The sequence below is a fragment of the Lissotriton helveticus genome, chromosome 4_1 (assembly GCF_964261635.1).
Source record: "Lissotriton helveticus chromosome 4_1, aLisHel1.1, whole genome shotgun sequence".
In the NCBI taxonomy this organism is placed as follows: domain Eukaryota; kingdom Metazoa; phylum Chordata; class Amphibia; order Caudata; family Salamandridae; genus Lissotriton; species Lissotriton helveticus.
Genome location: NC_136063.1, coordinates 1,904,445,347 through 1,904,464,136, shown reverse-complemented (window position 1 = coordinate 1,904,464,136; position 18,790 = coordinate 1,904,445,347). Strand labels below are relative to the sequence as shown.

The 18,790-nt window shown below is 39.8% G+C and overlaps 1 protein-coding gene across 5 annotated transcripts in view; it reads left to right on the top strand.

Annotated features, from left to right (window-relative positions):
* The window catches only part of LOC144829423 (muscleblind-like protein 3), a 559,780-nt gene that overhangs the window by 500,977 nt on the left and 40,013 nt on the right, over positions 1-18,790 (top strand). For 3 of the 5 annotated variants that reach the window (XM_078688555.1, XM_078688556.1, XM_078688557.1), the window contains exons 7-8: positions 16,137-16,231; positions 18,244-18,317. In XM_078688555.1, coding sequence (XP_078544681.1) covers positions 16,137-16,231; positions 18,244-18,300 — 152 coding nt within the window. In that variant the 3' untranslated portion in view covers positions 18,301-18,317. The remainder of the gene's footprint in view (positions 1-16,136; positions 16,232-18,243; positions 18,318-18,790) is intronic. The other 2 variants (XR_013610658.1, XR_013610657.1) reach the window with 1 other exon arrangement.

The window sequence follows — 18,790 nt, the reverse complement described above, 5'->3', positions numbered from 1 at the left end:
TCCTGGCCTTGATTTCTATCAGCGTCCCCCTGATGGTTGCTTTAAGGGCATTCCATAGGCACTTTGGATCTGTATCAGGAATATCGTTTTCTGCAATGTAGTCCTCTATAACTTTCTGTATTCTGTCTTTGTCCTCTTTTTTTGCCATGGTTATGTTGTTAAATCTCCATCTGCGCGTGATGTGCTCGTTGTGTCTGCCCGTGAGTTGTAGACTGTTACATGAGTGATCTGACATCGTTCTACCCGCGATGTCTGTGTGTTCAATCAGGTGTGTGTGTGTGTGAGGCTGAGATCAGGATGTAGTCTATTCTGCTGTATGAGTTGTGTCCGTTAGAGTAAAAGGTGTAGTCTCTGGTATCGGGGTGTTGGAGTCGCCATGGGTCTTCTATGTTGAACCTGATGCATACGTTTTTTAGAGTGTTGAGGGACGTCGGGGGTCGGGTTTGGGATCTTGATTGTCTGTCTAGGGTGTGGTCCAGGGCAAGGTTGAAGTCGCCTGCCAGCACTTTCATGTTGCACAGCTGGTAAGCTTCTATTTGGCCCGCTACCTCTTCCCAGTAGCTAGTGTCGTCTGTGTTAGGAGCGTAGGTGTTGGTTATCAGTATAGTTTCATCTCCTCTTTTCAATTGGGTGATCAGTAGTCTCCCCTGGTCGTCACATTGTTCTTTTTCAATAGTTATCTTGGATCTACTGTTTATCAGGGTGATGACCCTTTTTTTTCCCCTATCACTGGGGAGCAAGCTACCTGACCTATCCATCTCGCTCTGAGCTTGCTTGCGTCTTCTCTGGCTAGTTTCGTCACTTGTAAGAGGATGATGTCACTTTGGTCTTAGCTAGGTAGTCTAGAACTTTCTTCCTCTTGACTGGGTGATTTAGACCCTTGACGTTGAGGGAGACTATCTTCAGGTCTGTTTGCAGAGCGTTGTTGTTATTTGTCATCATGTTTTGCGAGGCCCTGGCGCATGTTGGTGTGTGTAGTAGTGGTTTGGTGAGGTGTTTTTTTTAGTGCGTGTGGTCTAACTGAGCAATTGTAGGTCAATGACATGGAAAAACCTGAACAAAAAGACGATACAGACGGGACAGACACTATGTACATAGAAACCCCCCTCCCCCCTCCCTTCTCCCCTCGCTACTCCCCCCTCCCTCACCCTGCAGCTTTGCCGTACAGTAGACGTGCGACAGCAAGGTCCCTCCCGCACCGCTACTTTCCCCAGGTTAGTCAGAGATCGCTGTACGACATTCGGGGGTGGGTCTGACTGTTGTAGCTGACTATCCGTATAAAAGTGAAAGGATATAGTCATTCTTATGCTCAGTCACGCTTGTGCTTCGGTGTGTAGGTTTGCGCTCTTCTGTGCCTAATACTGGCATTCCATGAGGTAGATTTGCTTGTGCAAAGGATTTTTTGGTGTCTTCATGAGGTAGATATCTGTTAAGGTCAAGGAGTCTTATCTCGCGTCTGTGAGGTAGATTCTGCTGTGCATGGGAGTTTTGGTGCACTCTTGAGGTAAATTTCTGGTAAAGTCAAGTGTTCTTATCGTGTGCTTCTTTATTCTTTGCGAAATTGGCGAGTTGCCTCTTGTGCGTCTGCTTAGTCAGTGGAGTGGTCTGGAGAGGCACTTCTCTTGCTGGATGGTGTTAGCGTCTCCATAGCCTGAGTCTTTGGGCCTTCTAGGTAGCGGGCTAGTTCCGTGATAAACATCGGAAGACAAACAAGATGCCCTTCCACCCCGTTCGTACCCTGAAGCAGCTTGGGACAAATTAGGCCTGGATTTTGCTGGGCAATTTATTGCCAACAAGCTAGAGTATAATTAACCGCAGGAAAGGTTCTAGGTCTGTTTCAGATTGAACACATTGGGTAGAGTATGGTAAGGACACCAAGGAACCTATACCTGGTCACCAGGTATAGGTTGAAAGCAGAAACAATGTTCTCAAGGGTCCATTTGTTCAACACAATGCAAGTTGCACAACTTCCTGTGTTGTTAGGAGATCTACTATATTAAAAGATTACATAATGTAATGTGTTACGTGCCTTGTTCTTGCTTTCAGGATTTTTATTGCTTTCATAGTTTTGTTTTTTTCCTTTTTCTTATTTTCTTTTTTGGGGGGAGGTGATGTAGTGTATTTGATTGTTATGTTGGTGTAGCTTGTGCCATATGTTTCACGCTCAAGCTGCTCTTCTACTGCTTGCAGCCTTGTGGTTGCTTGAAAACATTGTTATTGTTTGTAATGGGCTGTACTGGCAAGCAGAGCGGCGGGCGATTATTCCAGTGAACCAAGTCAGTTCATCCTGGGATTCAAGCCATCCGGTCACTGCCTGTCGTGGGCGAGTACTTTAGAAATAAACTCTTGAATTTACCTAAAGCTTCTGGAGTCATTCTCCACCACAGCCTGTAACTGCTAACATCTGTTAATTCATGCTTTTGTTATCAGGAACTGGTAGGCTTCTAAGACGATGTCCTTTGTTGGTTTTTATGCCACTGTAATACATTGCTGCTTTAGTGTGCAGCTCTTGAACGCTGAACAAAGGATTCACTTTGTGAAACGAGCAGCTCTCATGAAGACGTAATGCTGTCACTGGGCAACAAACTGCATAAAGAAGCCATACACTAGCTTAAAAAGAGAGTTAACTATTCACATTCCAAATCCAAACACGTCTGTTGGGAAGAACATGCCCTGCGGCAATTACATGCGACTGGTCAAGGTATAGAAGCCAACAGAACTGGGCTTTCAGGTCAGACGTCTGTGTTTGTTATATGATTAAGGACACATGTTAAATTGTGGACACTCAGCTACCCTGTGGAGGATGTGACAAGACTTGTTTTTACTGGGTTTACTGTGATAGGAATGTACAGTTCAGAATATGTGTAAGCAAAGAAAAGAAACGGATGAAAATTAGAAAGATAACACCAAAAGGGTTAAAAAAATGAGCAAAAAGTCAATGACTTTAGTCTCCCATTTCGGTTCTGATGTGGCAGTGTGGTAAATGGGCTGCTTGGGGTGGCACCAGCAGCTTGCACAGGATACTCCAGCAGTCCAGGTTCTGAACTCATTAAGAGCATCACGGTGTCCGGATCTGTTTTTGTTGAATTTTGTATACGTATGATTGCAGTTGAAGTAATGCAGCAGTAGGTGTTGGGCACACCTCCTGTTTAGCAGCACTTTGCTTTTAGTCATGTTAATTAAGCATTAGGTGGTTGTATTGGCTCTGCAGAGGGAGACAGTGGTTTGTGTGTTTGAATGGAGGGAGAGTGGGTGCAGCCAGAAACCATCTGATAAGCACACCTAGAGACTTTGAAGCTACTAGCCTTCTGTTCCTGTTCCCAGGTGTTTTCTTGAAGAGGTTAATGACCATTCCACTATAAGATAATATAAAGAACACTCAGGCTCAGTCAGGCTCTAGACGCCGTGGGCACAGTTTCAGCTGCAGATCAGTATGATCCATGGGAATTAAGGGCATAGGGCATAGATGATCGGTGATAATGAACCGATTCTTTTTGAGAGATGCTTAAAATGAGGCAGAAGATGAATGTGGGAATCTGTTAAAACAGGACTGATATTACCATTGCCTACACAAGTGATAGAAGGACATGTGAAGGAAAGTCTTTGGATGATGACAGGAAGGCTGCTTCCCAAAATCAGATTTGTGCATGCTGGAATGGCCGCATTAGCTATCATGTTGTCTCAGCTGCTCCTCGGATTGAGGGTTTTCAAGTGACAGTTCAGTGCCTGAGATTTACCAATCGAGATAAATCTGGTGACTGGTGAAAATACCAGTCACTCTGAGAAGATAGGCAGAGTCTACAAGTGTTAATTCAGTCTTGCCTTTAGAGACAGGAATGCTAGACATTTGCCACTAATGATAAACCACAACAGCTTGTCAAACTCACTTTACCCTAGATATTTCCAACATACTTTTTGTTACATCCATAGGCTAAATTTCAGTAGAGCGGGTAGAATTAGTTTGAAGATGAAATATGCAAGATAGTAACCATCGAATGTGAACAAACTTCCATATGAGGTACTTAGAAAATCTGAGGAAATAGAGAAAGGACACTTTAGAATGGCTCCGAATGTAAAGAAAGGTAATGGAGGTAAATAACTCATATGCCCACTGGCAACTGAAAAAATTGTTTGTCGAAATAGGATTGAAGTTACAGAATTACATGTCTAAAGGAGATCAGCCAAACCTTAAGGTTTTGTTGGTTTCCCTTTGTTCTTCATTTCTGCCTGCTTAGCTAGTTAGTTCCCTTCTAATTGGCATAATCTCACACCACAGAGGAGGAAGAGCGAAAAGAAACATTTCTTCTGCTCTCTCTACTTACAGTTCTAAACCTGTTTTAAAGTTCCTGCAGTGATTTAAGTGATATGGATGAATAGGTGGAAATGTCCATGTGGGAAGTGCAGAATAGTTCCCAGCACCAGAGGACATCCCTTTCAACAAAAGCCTAGCTCTGTTTACCTAAAAATATGATGTACTCAAAAGACCAGTGGGGTACATATGCCTATCAAAATAATTTTAAAATGTACAGGCAATTAATTATGCATATTGGGAGGAGATCAGGGACAAAGGCATACAGTCCACAATGTCCTTTACATATGTTAGCCTCATTGCAAACATTGTGGAAGGGAGAGTGTCCATAGGTGTTGTCTTTTTTATAGTTATGAATTTCATGTGCTTTCAAGAAAAATATTTGAGCAGCTTTTTTCTCATTCCCCTCTGTGTGGGTGGAGGCATAATGTATTTATGTCAAATGAAGCATCAAGGAATTAATTCACTCCTCGAAAGTCCAAAAGGATCATACCTATGGAGCATTAATATATGAATAATTGTGTCTACTCAGCGTCCCCATAGGGTCCCATCTAATGGACAAAAAATTGTTGTGCGAGTGCTGAATCAAATCATCATCAGAATTCAGAATTATTCTCTATATACAAATGGGGTCATCTCTTAAAGGTGAAAGGCCTAAAATCCTAATACTCTAGTCTTACCTAACCGTTTGTTATATTATTAAAAATAAAAAGGACATAATATAGTACATGAGTGTAATAAAATACAAAGATATGGATAAAGGGTTTTTAGGAGAAAATATGTCAAATTCTAAAGGAATGACCCATCAGATGAGATTAAAGTACAAAGAAGAAATAGGGAGAAGATCTATACTGGAGTCACCTGAGCTAAACAGTATATATAGCAAACTGGAATCCTGAGTTCCTGTACCCCAACTCCCCTTCACTGTTTAAACCATTCGGTGTTTTGGTGTCCATTTCAATGATGTAGCTTGATTCCAAAATTTGTAATTGTCTTTCTTGATCACCCCGTCTGATGAGTTTTGTGATCCTATCAACACCAAAGAAACGTAACAGTTCATTAATACCATTATGTTTATAGTAAAAATATCTTGCCACTGTTTAGTTATTATGATTGATATTTTTGATTGCAAGTAACTGCTCCTGAATTCTCTTTTTGAATGGTAGCTTAGTGCTGCCAACGTACTTCAATCCACACCGACACTCTGGGACATAAACTGCAAAATCAGAGGTATACACAATGAATTTTGCAATTTGTTTTCACTTTTCTAGTAGGAAGGTTGCACTATTTGCAATTTGTACTATCTTTACATGCCTTGCAGGAGCCACACTTAAAGAAGACCCCTCCTTCATTGAGCCATGTGGATGAATTAGTCGGCTCAAGATGGCTGTGCACAAACATATCTTTGATGGCCCTTGGTTTTCTATAGGTCATTGATGGGAAATATTCTATGTCTCTGCCTATCTCTGGGTCAGGTGTCACTAAAACCCAATGCTTTTTCAAAATATTCCTTAATCTGTAAGGTTTTTTACTATATGTAGTAATGAGTCTAGGTGGTTCCTCTTCTTTGGGTTTGTGTAAGTTTCATTAAACACGAGATCCTCTGGCTTTATACCCTGTATCTTTTGCTTGCCATCGGCTAGGATTTTGTGAGGGTAGCCCCATTTTGCGAATTTTTGCAACCAGTTACTTTATTCCTCTAAAAAAAATCCTATCAGTACTGCAATTGTGGTGTGTCCATAGGGAATGCTCCATTTAAGTTAGTTTGGTTGATGACTGCGAGCATGTAGAACATTATTACCATCATTGTTGTACCTGATCCAGATGGGAATTTCCTTGGTATACATTTCATGGGTATCTGTCCATACTACCTGCTTCTCCCACTAACCTAGGAAAAGGTTTGCAAAGCTGGGAGCCAAGCACGTGTCCCAAGCTGGTTCAGAGCTCTGGCAATACAGGGTATCCTCAAATAGAAAGATGTTTTGTTCCAAGCAATATAACATCATTTTTGGTAACATATTAGTGTGATCTAATGAACCAATTGGTCTACTAGGAAAGTAATACATACATGCAGACACACACATTTCTTGTTCAAGATATAAAGTTGAGCAGTACTTTTCTCATTTCCCTCAATGTGGGTGGAGGCATGATATGTTTATGTTAATTGGCACATCAAGGATGTTTGTCAGTAAGCTGCACAGTTAATCTCAAAATGTGCCCACTAGGCACCCCAGGACAATGGTGCAAACTTCTGTTGAGACGTGTCACTACAAATATATACATGTGTTTGGTGTGTGTGCATATATCTCCCTCTCTCTCCATATACACACATCATGCCTCCAACCACATTGATGGAAATGCGAAAGGTGCTGCTTAGATATACATTTGCCACGAGAAAATTGTTGCAGGCAGCCATTAGGGAACTTGGGGACATATTCCCTTGTCCTGAGTTTAATTTAAAGAAATATATGGAGGCAGTAAGGCTCCTGTGGGAGTGAGCACTCTGTTTGGTGCCTGCAACATGATGCAGGCAGCCATTACCGGACTGATTCCCCTGTCCTGAGTTTAATTTAAAAGAAATGTATAGGGGCAGAGTAGGGATACCCTCCTCCACTAGGCATTGTGCTGATTTTCTCCAGAAATGTAACTTGAAGTTCAATTACACTCTAAACTGTACGAAAAATCACCAAAGGCGGCCAAGCAGCATTTTCAGTGTGCACTCAATTTTGGTCAAGAAGTGGCACTCTGTACACTTGCTTTATTAGGTTTAGCCAAGCATCAGTTTAACTGGAAAGATTAGTGGTTTAAGTGACCCCTGCCCAGGTATGGGTGCACTCTGCAGTGCATCATGCCTGACTTCTTTAAAATGGAAATAGCTTGAAGAATGTGATGCTGTATCCAGTTTCTTCTATCAGTTGCTTTTGACAAACTTCAGCACTATACCATCCTGATGTGTTTCCATTGCAGAGCAGAGGATGTCATATCCCATTCTGCTTGACCATGCCAAAGCTGCTGAAGGCAGCGGCGTATCAAACACATGGACCCATAACGACCTATTCATTGTCTTTTAGTTTTGAAATCGGCCTTTTTTCATTTGAAACCCTCAAAATTCAACAAAGAGAGGAGATGGAAGAAGTTTTCCTTAGAGAGGATTGCATTTGAGGTTCACCATGCTGCAGAAGACCCAGTAGCTAGTTGAGCAGCATGTCACCTCCTGCTACCAGTGAACCGTATGGGAAAGGCAAGTGGACACCATTGCTCACCTCCTGGGCTCCTACACCTTGCACAAATATATGTACAGAGAAGAAATAACAAAAGTGATTCAGAGCTTACCAAAAAATGTGGCACTGCCAACAGAGATGCACCTATCCCTAATAGTTAACAATGTGAATGTTTGCACCCCAGAAAACTTTGACAAAGGGCATGCAAGGAAAAGCTAAAGGTATTTGCGAACATCCCTGATATCATGCTGAGCACTTGACACTCAACATCATAGGAATCTTAGCACTATTTATACACCAAGATTGTGTTTCAAGGATCTACTATAGTGAAATATGAGTCACACTTGTTGCAGATTGATGTGAAAGTCTGTGACTGGACAGAAATTCCTTTACAATGTTCATATAGTTGAGAAAATCTGCTTTTTAGAATTAAATGACATCATTAAAGCACTTTATGTCTATGTTCAATTAGATTACATTTTTCTTTATTTGTCCTTACAAGTGGTTGTCGATCTAATAGGCAAATGCAATGCAACTGCAGTATTGACTGTACAATCCTCATTGTGAAGAGAAGGCACCCGCCAGTCTCTGGCTGCCAAAAGAAAATGGGGCTTTAAAATCAATTACATTTGTTTTATTCACCTTGAGCAATTATTTCATGAGCACACCTTCTGTACTTTCCTGTTTAGTAATTATATTTCCAAGGGGAAAGAAGGCAAGGCCTCTGTGCTGTTTCCTATCAACATATGCAATAGTGCAGAAACACATTAACAGCAGTAAGATAGTGTCCATGTATTTATAACGTTTTGTTACACTACTAAACAATATTAATAAGCCTCACTTTGCTAAGGCAGACACTCCTATCATGTTAAGCTAAATTCACATGCATTCCTTTAAGTAAATGGGAATATATCTAATATTCTCCCATTTAAATTAACCTTCAGGAGTGTGATAGTTTATTGGTGTAGAAGTAATCCATCCAGGTAGGATCAAGCTTCGTTTTACGTTTCATTAACAAAGGTTGATTGCAGCATTAATGTGCCCTTCTTAATTTCATAACCAGTATTATTAGCTAGGAAGACTTAGAGTGGTAATGTCTGAGCATAGAGGCCAAAGATTATTTTGTCCTGTTAAATCCCCCGAATCCTTGATTAAGAAGACAATTTAGGTTTCGCTTTGATTAACTGCATTCTACCAAAACTACACTTTGTGTGCACAGTCTCGCTGGAGAATCCTAGTCTTGTAGGGTGGAAGACGTTTGTTCCGTATTGCCAACTATAACATGCACACCCGATGCTCTAAAATATTATCCCACTCTGATATCATAGCCCCAACTGAAAAATGTCAATTAGTAATCATTTGATGGATGATTGATTCTTGAGCCTTGGGTTATTAAGTTGGTAAATGTTAACTAGTGAATCTGGACCCTACAAGATTAAGAGAAGTAGCTTTGCATAGCTCCGTCAATTAATATATTGTCACCTAAAAATTGCTACCGCCATCCTATGATAGATTTCATATACCACTGACAAAACAATAAAAGTATCATTACTTCCCACTTAAAAAATTTCTCTTATGAGTATTGATGAAGCATTTTAACAATTAGTGTGGGTTAATATGGTCTACGTACAATGCTCTATAGCAGGTTTGGTTCGTTCACAAAATGTAACCATATGATTATGGTTTTGACCCAGTTTGTAATGCAGGTTTTAGTACTTCAGCTTCGTTGATGGGTATTGCTTGGTTCTAGAGTTCTACATTTTCTCTCCTCTGAATCTCTCCCAGCTCCTAAAAATAGATCAAATTACACATTTCTCATGCGATTCCTAACACCTTTTTCAGAAACCTATTTTGCATGGCATTATGGGAACTTCCTACCTTGTAGGCCCATATATTCTGCTTCATATTAGCCGTTTGCTAAAAATGTCCTTGTTAAACTTTCGGTTCAATTTTCGCCAAACAACCCCCTCGCCTTCTGTTGGAGAACAAAGATTTGAAGATCACTTTCTTGGACTTGAAAGTTATTTTAAGAGTGTAAAACAAACATTAAATTCTAGTGTAGACACCAGATGACAATAGAACAGTAATAGCAATACATCGCCACCCATTGTTAAGAACTTGACCCATTTGATGGTGGTTCCAACCACTTCCGCCCAGCACCCTCCCCCTGTCCGAGCCATACAACATCTAGGCAGGCCACATTTTCAAGATCAGGTAGAGTTAATAGAGAGTGAGGGTCACATACAGTTAATAGAGAGTGAGGGCCACATATCTCAGGTAGACAGTGAACTGAAACACTCATTATTGTCCTGGAATGTAGCAGGACTGGGCAACAAGATCAAGCACATACCCTGGTTGGAGACGGTCCACAAGCATGGCATACTTTGCCTGCAAGAAACCTGGCTGGTAGAAGAAAGGCACATCATGGGGTATCGAACGTTCCATACACCCGCTGCTCCCGCCATTCAGGGCCGCAATAAAGGGGGTCTCTGTATATACGTTTCGAATGTGGGGGATATAAAAGTGCATAATTTTCACTCTGACCAATATTTTCAAATCCTTTCTTTTAAATGGGGCACCACACAAAAGGTCATACTGGTGAATTTCTATAACAATATGCCACCAAATGAGATGGAATCCATCTTAAATAAAATGTTAAACCGTATCCATAAAGTGAGGGACCAAAACGCGGGAGACCATACAGTTATTTGGGTGGGAGATTTTAACTGTGCTATCTGCCCACTTTCAGAGTTAGGTTTGTGCGGCCTTGCAGATCGTGAGGAGGACGGCCCTTTTCACTTCTCACACACCAAACTGGGGTCTCTCCTTAACAGTATTATGTTTGCTTTTGACCTCACCTTCGTTAATCAGGCATGCTCTCCCCCAGTTCCCTTTGCCCCAACATATAATGGAAGAGGTTGTGAATCCATAATTGACTTTGCACTGATATCCCCCACCTCGCCCAACTTTATAACCTTTTGGGAGATAGGGGAAGATCCAATGAGTGACCATTACCCTATTACCTTTGGGGTTAGGCTCCAAGTAGAGAAACTAAAGGAACCTAGCGGCTCACTGTACCCATTGGAGGTCACCTTAGCAAAGATAAACGGCTATGTGTTAAAGTGGGAGAAATTGAACCCCACCATCTTCTTCCACAAATTAATATTATCCTGCCCTGAAGACATATTTGTCTGCTTAGAAGAAGATGCGGAACCTAAGGCGATTATGGCAGCTTTTACCAATATACAGGAGTACATAAAAGGCGTTTTAACTAAGAGTCACAAAAAGAAGGGGAGATGTGCATCCAGGTGGTTTGATTCTAGGTGCACAGCCGCCTTAAAGAACTTGAAGAAAGTTTTAAACGCAATCCCGAAAAATAGGGCCCAAATCTCTGAGGCTAGACGAGAGTACAAGAGAGAAATTAACCTCCGAAAAGCAACCATGAAAAAGGAGGCCTGGGAGGCACTGGGAGAAGCTGCCAGGAATAAGGACACCAACCTTTTCTGGAAAGTGATAAGATCAGTATACAACCCAATACATACTGATAATTGCATAGATGTAGCAATTACAGCAGAGCTCTGGGTTGAACATTACGGGAAACTCTACACCAACAGACAGGGGAACAGCATGAACCAACAAAAGGTACTTGCATCCTCGAACAACTTCACGCGAGATTATCAACAAAGCGATCCCCTAGTTTCGCCGTATCCAATTAATCTGGTCTTTACCACCCTAGAAGTCGAAAATGCAATTAGGGAAAGTCCTTCAGGGAAAGCTCCGGGTCCGGATCACACACCAGTGGATGCCTATAAAACAAACTTGGAATTCTGGGCTCCTCTCTTAACCAACGTTCTGAATATGGGAAACAAATGCGGTTTAATCAAGACCTGGTCAGATGCCATTGTAGTCCCCATTTTTAAAAAGGGAAACAGGGACGACCCGGCTTGCTACCGTCCCATATCCTTACTAGACGGCCTTATGAAAATTGCAGGAAGGATAGTCCTAAAGAGGATCCAGCACTGGGAGACAGAAAATAAGGTTATTTCGGAATTCCAATATGGATTCCGAAAGGGATTGGGCACCCAGGAGCAATGCCTAAATCTGTCGTTATTAATGTCCAAATATACTGAGGCTAAAAAAGGGGATCTGTTTGTTACATTCGTTGACCTTAGCTCAGCATTTGATTGTGTGGATCATCTGCAGCTCTGGTCAACATTGGAGCTCATTGGGGTGGATCCCACCATAGTGGTTTTTATCAAAGAGCTTTATAGAGATGCTGGGGCCAGGGTGAGGTTCGGGACCCAGGGGCAATGTACCCAGAAATTCCCCATAAATAGAGGGGTTAGGCAAGGTTGTATACTCGCGCCCCTTCTATTTAGTTTTTATATTAATTCTGTTGTAGAACATCTAACAAATCTCCAGAATGACTACCCAGCGGTCAATGGTAGGCCTGTACCCATCCTATTATACGCCGATGATGCGGCTATTATGTCCAGGACTAGGGTAGGGTTGCAGAGAGCGGTAAGAGAATTCTCGTCCTACATGGGGAATAGAAATTTGAAAGTGAACATCTCAAAAACTTTCTCCATGCCGTGCACCCAAAAGAGTAAAAGGCCACAATGTTCGATATACCTTGACGAGCAAAGAATTGAGACCACAGACACTTTTTGTTATCTAGGCGTTGTCTTTGAGAGAAAAGGAGCCTGGAAACATGCAGTATCGGCTAGGAGGCTTGCCTTTACCCGTGCTATTGGTGCCCTGAGAACTTTTGCAGCGAAAATTGGGGGCAAGCCGATTGCTGAGATGATACAGATTTACCAAGCCAAGTGTTTAGCGACAGTCACTTATGGAGCAGGTTTATGGGGCTTTGAAGACGTGTCCTCACTCCAAATTTGCGAGAATCTTTTTATTCGTTACTTATTGGGGGTGAGCAAATCTACTTCAACTTTTATTACTCATATTGAGACTGGCCTCAAATACCTTAGTGACTTCATAAAGCTGTCACCATGTTTGCTTTGGCACAAAATTTGGACTACCAGGGAATGCCAATTTAACAGAGATCTAATCAGGGATTGCATGAGCTTGGATGTCGCACCCAAAATTAAATGGTTGCGACATGTCCGGTTGATGTTTGCCAAGATTGGTCGTCCCGAATACTATGATGACCCAGAGTCCCTTGAAAATTTGTCTAGGTCGTCTCTCAAAAAACTTTTAATTATCCACCTGGAAGGTGTTAGATGGGATGCAGAGAAACTCAAAAATACCACCTTGAGCTACCAAAGAATTACTCCCACCGAAGGTTTGCAATTGTACCTTAGGACCGAAACTGCACCTTATCCTCGTATGCTTCTCACCAGGCTGCGCCTTGGCACCTTTTTCCGTATGGTCACTTTCCCTAAACAAAATGACTGGACTGCTTCGATTCTAATTTGCCCATGCGATGATCACTCATCACAAAGTAATATTCATATTATGTTCTTTTGCAATCTGTATTCTGCCCCAAGGAAATTGTATCTATTACCTCTTCTAAAACACTGGGGCATAAGAACATGCAAAGACGCTTACTACAAATTACTTTTGTTAGATGAGGTGTATGTCATCTTTGTCGTTTCACGTTTTTTAATGTCAGTGATGAAATATAGAAATTCCATGATGTAACCCTTAGATGTTTTAACTTTTGCATATGTTTTTACATGAGGTCAACGGCTGTAACTTCATCATTGACTCTTATCATCTGGAAAACTGTTTTATAGAGTCTCATAAAAACTTCGTTGGGGACAAGTTTTTAGACTTGCTGTATAAAATGTACTTGTATGCTTTTATGATTTTATCAAACAAATCGAATAAAGCTAAATTTGAAAATTTGAAATTTGAAATAGAACAGTATTGGTTGGGTGTAGGCTCTTGGTTTTTTAAGTACTCCTTGTCAACGTCAGGTTCTGCAGTTTAAGGCACTTGTCAAATGTGCATAATTCTTCTGAATTGGGTAATGCATAAAGTTGTACCTTCGTTGGTTAGAATGCCATTGCACTCTTAAAGTTTGCATTGATTTAAATTCATGAGTTTACAAGCTTTTGTTCCTCACTGTTGGTTACACTGTTGTGGTGAGAAACTAATGCCTCTGCAAGAAAATATGCTTCAAGTTAAAGATGACTCTTTATAAAAATATCAGTTATTACAGGAGTGCTGCAATGTACTTGTCAGGCCAATGAGGCTCCTACACAAAATAATTTATCAAACAATTCTTAAATTGGAATGTGTGCAGTGTGTCCAGTAAACATGTTATTTGAGCAGCCGAATTATCTCTAGTCATCTAACACCATGAGAAGTAATACTATTGAAAGATCCAATCTAATATATTACCATTTTCATGATCATCTCCACCCCTTTGCACTGGCATTGGTGATACTACCCATTCTTGTACGGTTATTCCACATCTGGTTCTCCCTTCACCATTCAGTACTTGCTTATTCAGCTCATCCCTCTTGTACCTGACACCTACACATCATTTAAAATGTGTCAAAAAGTTATGGATGTTGGGAGGGAGGGACATGAATAAAGGGGTTAGTGGTATATAGCTAAAAGATTGGCGACATCTCGGGCAACCCCACCACCTACTCAAATTCCTTAACGTCTCCCAGACTTTGCCGATGATTTATAGAGCATTTTAATACCTAAATTCAGCTTTGTTACACAAAAGGCCTCACGAGAGAATACATTTCAAAACATAGCACACAGAATTAGTATCAGGAGACTTTTCTCTCACAATTTGTACTTACCACTGAGTGGGCAAGCTAATAGAAAGGCCCAATGAATGAGAAGGTTGAGGCATTTTAAATTATCTACTCGAGCAAAGAGGTAACACACTTTGCTAATTGCAAGAAGAAGCAAACCATAATCATGTGCAAGTTCATTTCCCAGTTCTTGTGGAAGAACATGTGGACAAAATGTTTTCCAGTAGAAACACAGATGTGAATCACATCTATTTTTGTTAGGCTTTTACATTATGTGACATGCAAAGCTCAATAGCTCACTGTGATGGGTGTTCCTTTCCAAGTGTAATTGCATGTTGTGTCTTAGTAACATAATTAATGCATTTAGTGCATTACTCAAATTTCCCTTAAACTTAGTGTGTTTCCCCCTCCATGTTTTTCTCTATGAAGATTTAAGAATGCAATCACACCGTTATGCCATCACCAAAGGGCACCATGTCAGGTCAACATGACCATTCCCCACATTCCCTCTATGCTCTGCATCACTGTAGATGTCACACTGTGGAACACCAAACAATACTTTACCAACTGTCAATATCCGAATCTGCCTGAGCACTAACTGGATCTACGAGAGAGAGAGAGAGAGAGAGAGAGAGAGAGAGAGAGAGAGTTGAAAACTTAACAGGCATTATCACCGCAATGGGGTTATATTAAAGAGCTCATCCTGTATTACCACTGGTGACTCTAAGTGCAAAGTAGGATCAATTTCAAACTTTAGTCCATTCGATACAAATGCATGTTCTCGTTGAGTTTTTCCTATTAACTGACACCAAAACTATGGTCTGCTTTTCCAGGAAAAGCATTTCATCCTCCATCAACCTATAGATAACAAACTTGTCCCTGGGCTCATTGAGATGAGGCACATGGTTTTAATGCCCGAGTAAACTTTTGATTGGATTCCCCTCTGTATAAAACCAAAAACTATGTAATACCATCCTCCTATTTGCGAAATTTCTGGAAGTGTATCTTTATACAAATTCAACCGCTGAATAGGAATATATGTTATTGTCATATTTGGCATGACTCAGAAATCCTTTATTTTTATTTATTAGGTTTGACTTATTTCTAGAAAGAAAGGAGGAAGTTAGGAGTAAGCCACACCTATTCATTCACAGAAAACCATGACTCTGGCCTATTGTGTTTGATTTGTAGTGTGTGTAATATAAGCTATATGATTTATCACATCTTTAGTTGGAAGTGGGTTTAATTTCCAACATAGTTCTTCATGTTGTGTGTAAGAGAAGCAAACTTAATCAGGGCTCCAAGAGCCTTGGTTCACAAATCACAACCTTGTGGAAGAAGAGAACAAGAATATGAACTGCCACGGGACTTGAATATTTGTGCCCAAACCGGTTATTTGAGGCCAAACCGACTCCTTCTGGTCTTTTACTGTAATGGTTCAAATGTATCTTATGAAATAGAAACTACTGCATGATAGCACACAGGACATTCATCACTTAGCCTAATTCAGGAGACTGGTAAAGTGATTTATCATGCCTTCAGTGAGAACTGTCATCCGAGTGTCTACACCATGGTGCTGAACAATTAGGATCAGAGAGAAAGGCATCATTTTGTGCTTATAAATGTACTAAGTGTTTAAGAATGTTTTTTAATTTCTTTAATTATAATTGGCTTTTCCCCTTTTCTCTTTTTTTCTTTTAATGCTGTCTTGCTTTGCACTGTGATTGCATGCTGCGCCTGGTGTATCCTTCATGGTGATGTCACATGGCTTGTTGCTGTGATACCTACCACGCCCTAAATCTACCATATGTTGCCATGGTTCCATTATGTTCCACCCTCCTGTATGTCGCTTCCATGGTACCCTTCTGAAAGTGCCCATGATGCATAGTGCTACGCCCACCACTGTGTCTGCAGCAACAACACCTGCCACCAGCGTCCCCTTCGCTGCAACAGCTACAGCCAATCAGGTTTGGCACTTTCAATAGATTTATTTCACATGTACAAGTCTAGATTATTATATAAATTATAAAAAGATAAAGCTATATATATATATATATATATATACAAATATATATATTCATTGGATTGTGTTGAGCATAGAAACATCAACTTTCGTGTCCCTATATAATCTGCTTAGCAGCATCCAGTATGGAGGAGTTTGCTTATGTACACTTGGCAGAACTCCATTGGAAATGTAGCTAACTACATATTCCTTTACATTTAAAATATATTTACCTTTATTATTCTGATTCATTAGACTATGCAAATACTATACTTCTTCAGAGACAATTCAAATTTTCTTTATTTTCTAACGTACTCAGACATCTTTTAAACTGGAAGGAAAAAGAAGTGAATGTTGCTTCATGGGCCGCTTGGTATTGTCCGCCGGCTTGATAATAATGCAACACATACCTTTTGGAGCAGAGTGTAGACGACCATTATGTCTTATTCCATGAGTAGTAGTGGAGATATTGAAAGGCATCTTACCGAACCCCCTCAAAGAAGCACCATATTTTGCAGAGCAATTTACAGTCATGGTCCTAGATGGTCTTTAACCCTATTCAGGAGCACCCAGGGTTTAGAGCCAAAGAAATCAGAATGAAATCAAAATAGCACTGTGTAAGATTTATAGCGTAGGAATATATGAGAGGCCTGTTTGTTCCTCAGCCACTGCCTGGATGCTATTCTAATGTCTCTAACATATCTGAAATATATATATAAGCCAACCTTTAACATCAGAAACATTCCAAATAATGATTTTTCTTCATATGAGGTGAAATGGGTATGTTTGTATTGTCCCATTCATTAAAATCTTCATAAGTCCAACCTATTCCAACACCAGGAGAAAAAGATTGACACTTAGGCCACTATTGCATTGTATTGCAAAGTCGATCTGCATACATTTAACTCCTGAGTGGTATTTTACAAATAATGCATAGGACCACCAAATATTACTTTTACAATAAAAAAAGGCCATTTAATAAAGTTACTAGAGATTGCTGCTCTGGCACTTTGCATTGCATTTGTATGTACCCGCTCATGCCTTTAGTGAGAGTGGTTGTTGCAAAATTGCTTAATGAATGTGCACATTCGCCTTAGCCATTGAGTAATATGAATGAGATACGTGCTAAGACCTTTGAGGGCAGTTTGCCTCCTGCTAGCTGCTTTTTCTAAGCAAATGTTCCTGAAATGTGCCATGCAAATGTACACTTCTGAAATATTCCAATATTAATATTAACACTAATATTAATAGTAATATTTCTTGTTTATATTGTAATCACTATCCCATCCCAGAATGTTACCTTCCTTTTTCAGGCATGGTTACCCATACCCCTTGTGGTTGGTCATCGTGCTGGTTTTATAGCTTACAGGGCAGATATACCTTTTAACGTCCTCAACAAACTTAGCCATTTACCCCATGAACAACATAAACATTTCTTAGAAATTGTAGGGTTATCAGATGACTCCTTGTTATTATGTTATCAGGACACCCATGCTACAGCCGTGGACATTCATGTAATAGTTGTATTAAGAACCCAGTGCATTCTAGCTGTTATATTATCAATTTAAAAAAAAAATAGACTTAAAGGATGTAATTGGAAAATATGATTGGTTTTAAAAGTAGATGTAGCTAGAAAATATGGTGTCCCTAATGACTGAATTTTTCTTGTAACAGTTAGAAGTACATTTATTTGTAATAGTTCCTCTGTATGTTACCTGCAAGCAATCTATTTTTACCAATATTATGACTGTATACGAGGATAGATATGCATATTGATTAAACCCTCAAGTACCACTTGTATTACCATTATTGTTGACAATACTGTGAAAGAATGTTTTGTGAACTGAAACTTAATAAGCACACCACATGTTTTTGTATTTCTGATGACACTGTTTGTGTAACAATTCTGATGCAATGAAAAGAAAGCAAACAATAACCTGATGAAAATATTTTAATGTTAAATCTTTTTTACTGTAGATATCCCAATTATCAGTAGATGAACTGAGTAGCAGCATGTTTGTTTCACAGATGTAGATGTTTCCAATAGAACAGTAAGTTTCATTTTTATGATAACCTAAATGCAAGTCATAATCACATTTGAAATTTCTATATGAAGTATAACTAAATGTTCAAATATAAGTTTCCACATAAAAATGGTGTCCCCGTCATAGAATTAGATTGTCTTCTATCTAATATAGGTTTTATACAGTCTAAGATTGCTAAATCAAAAATTCCACAAAATCAGTAAAAAAACAATTGTTTAGTTTTATAGTCACATTGTAATTAATTTTTAAAACAATATTTTGTTAAATGTTATATTTACATTGAATCTAAAGAAAATATTGTACATATGTGTACTTTTCTTCATTGTTCAAGTTTTTATAACCAATATCCACATTCATAAACAAGACAAGAATATGCGTTGGTGGGCATTTACATTTTTTTACATTTTAACTAGTGTGTTGATTATATTTTAAAGGTGTACTTTAATTAGAAATGACAGCTGATAGCATCCAGATTTTTA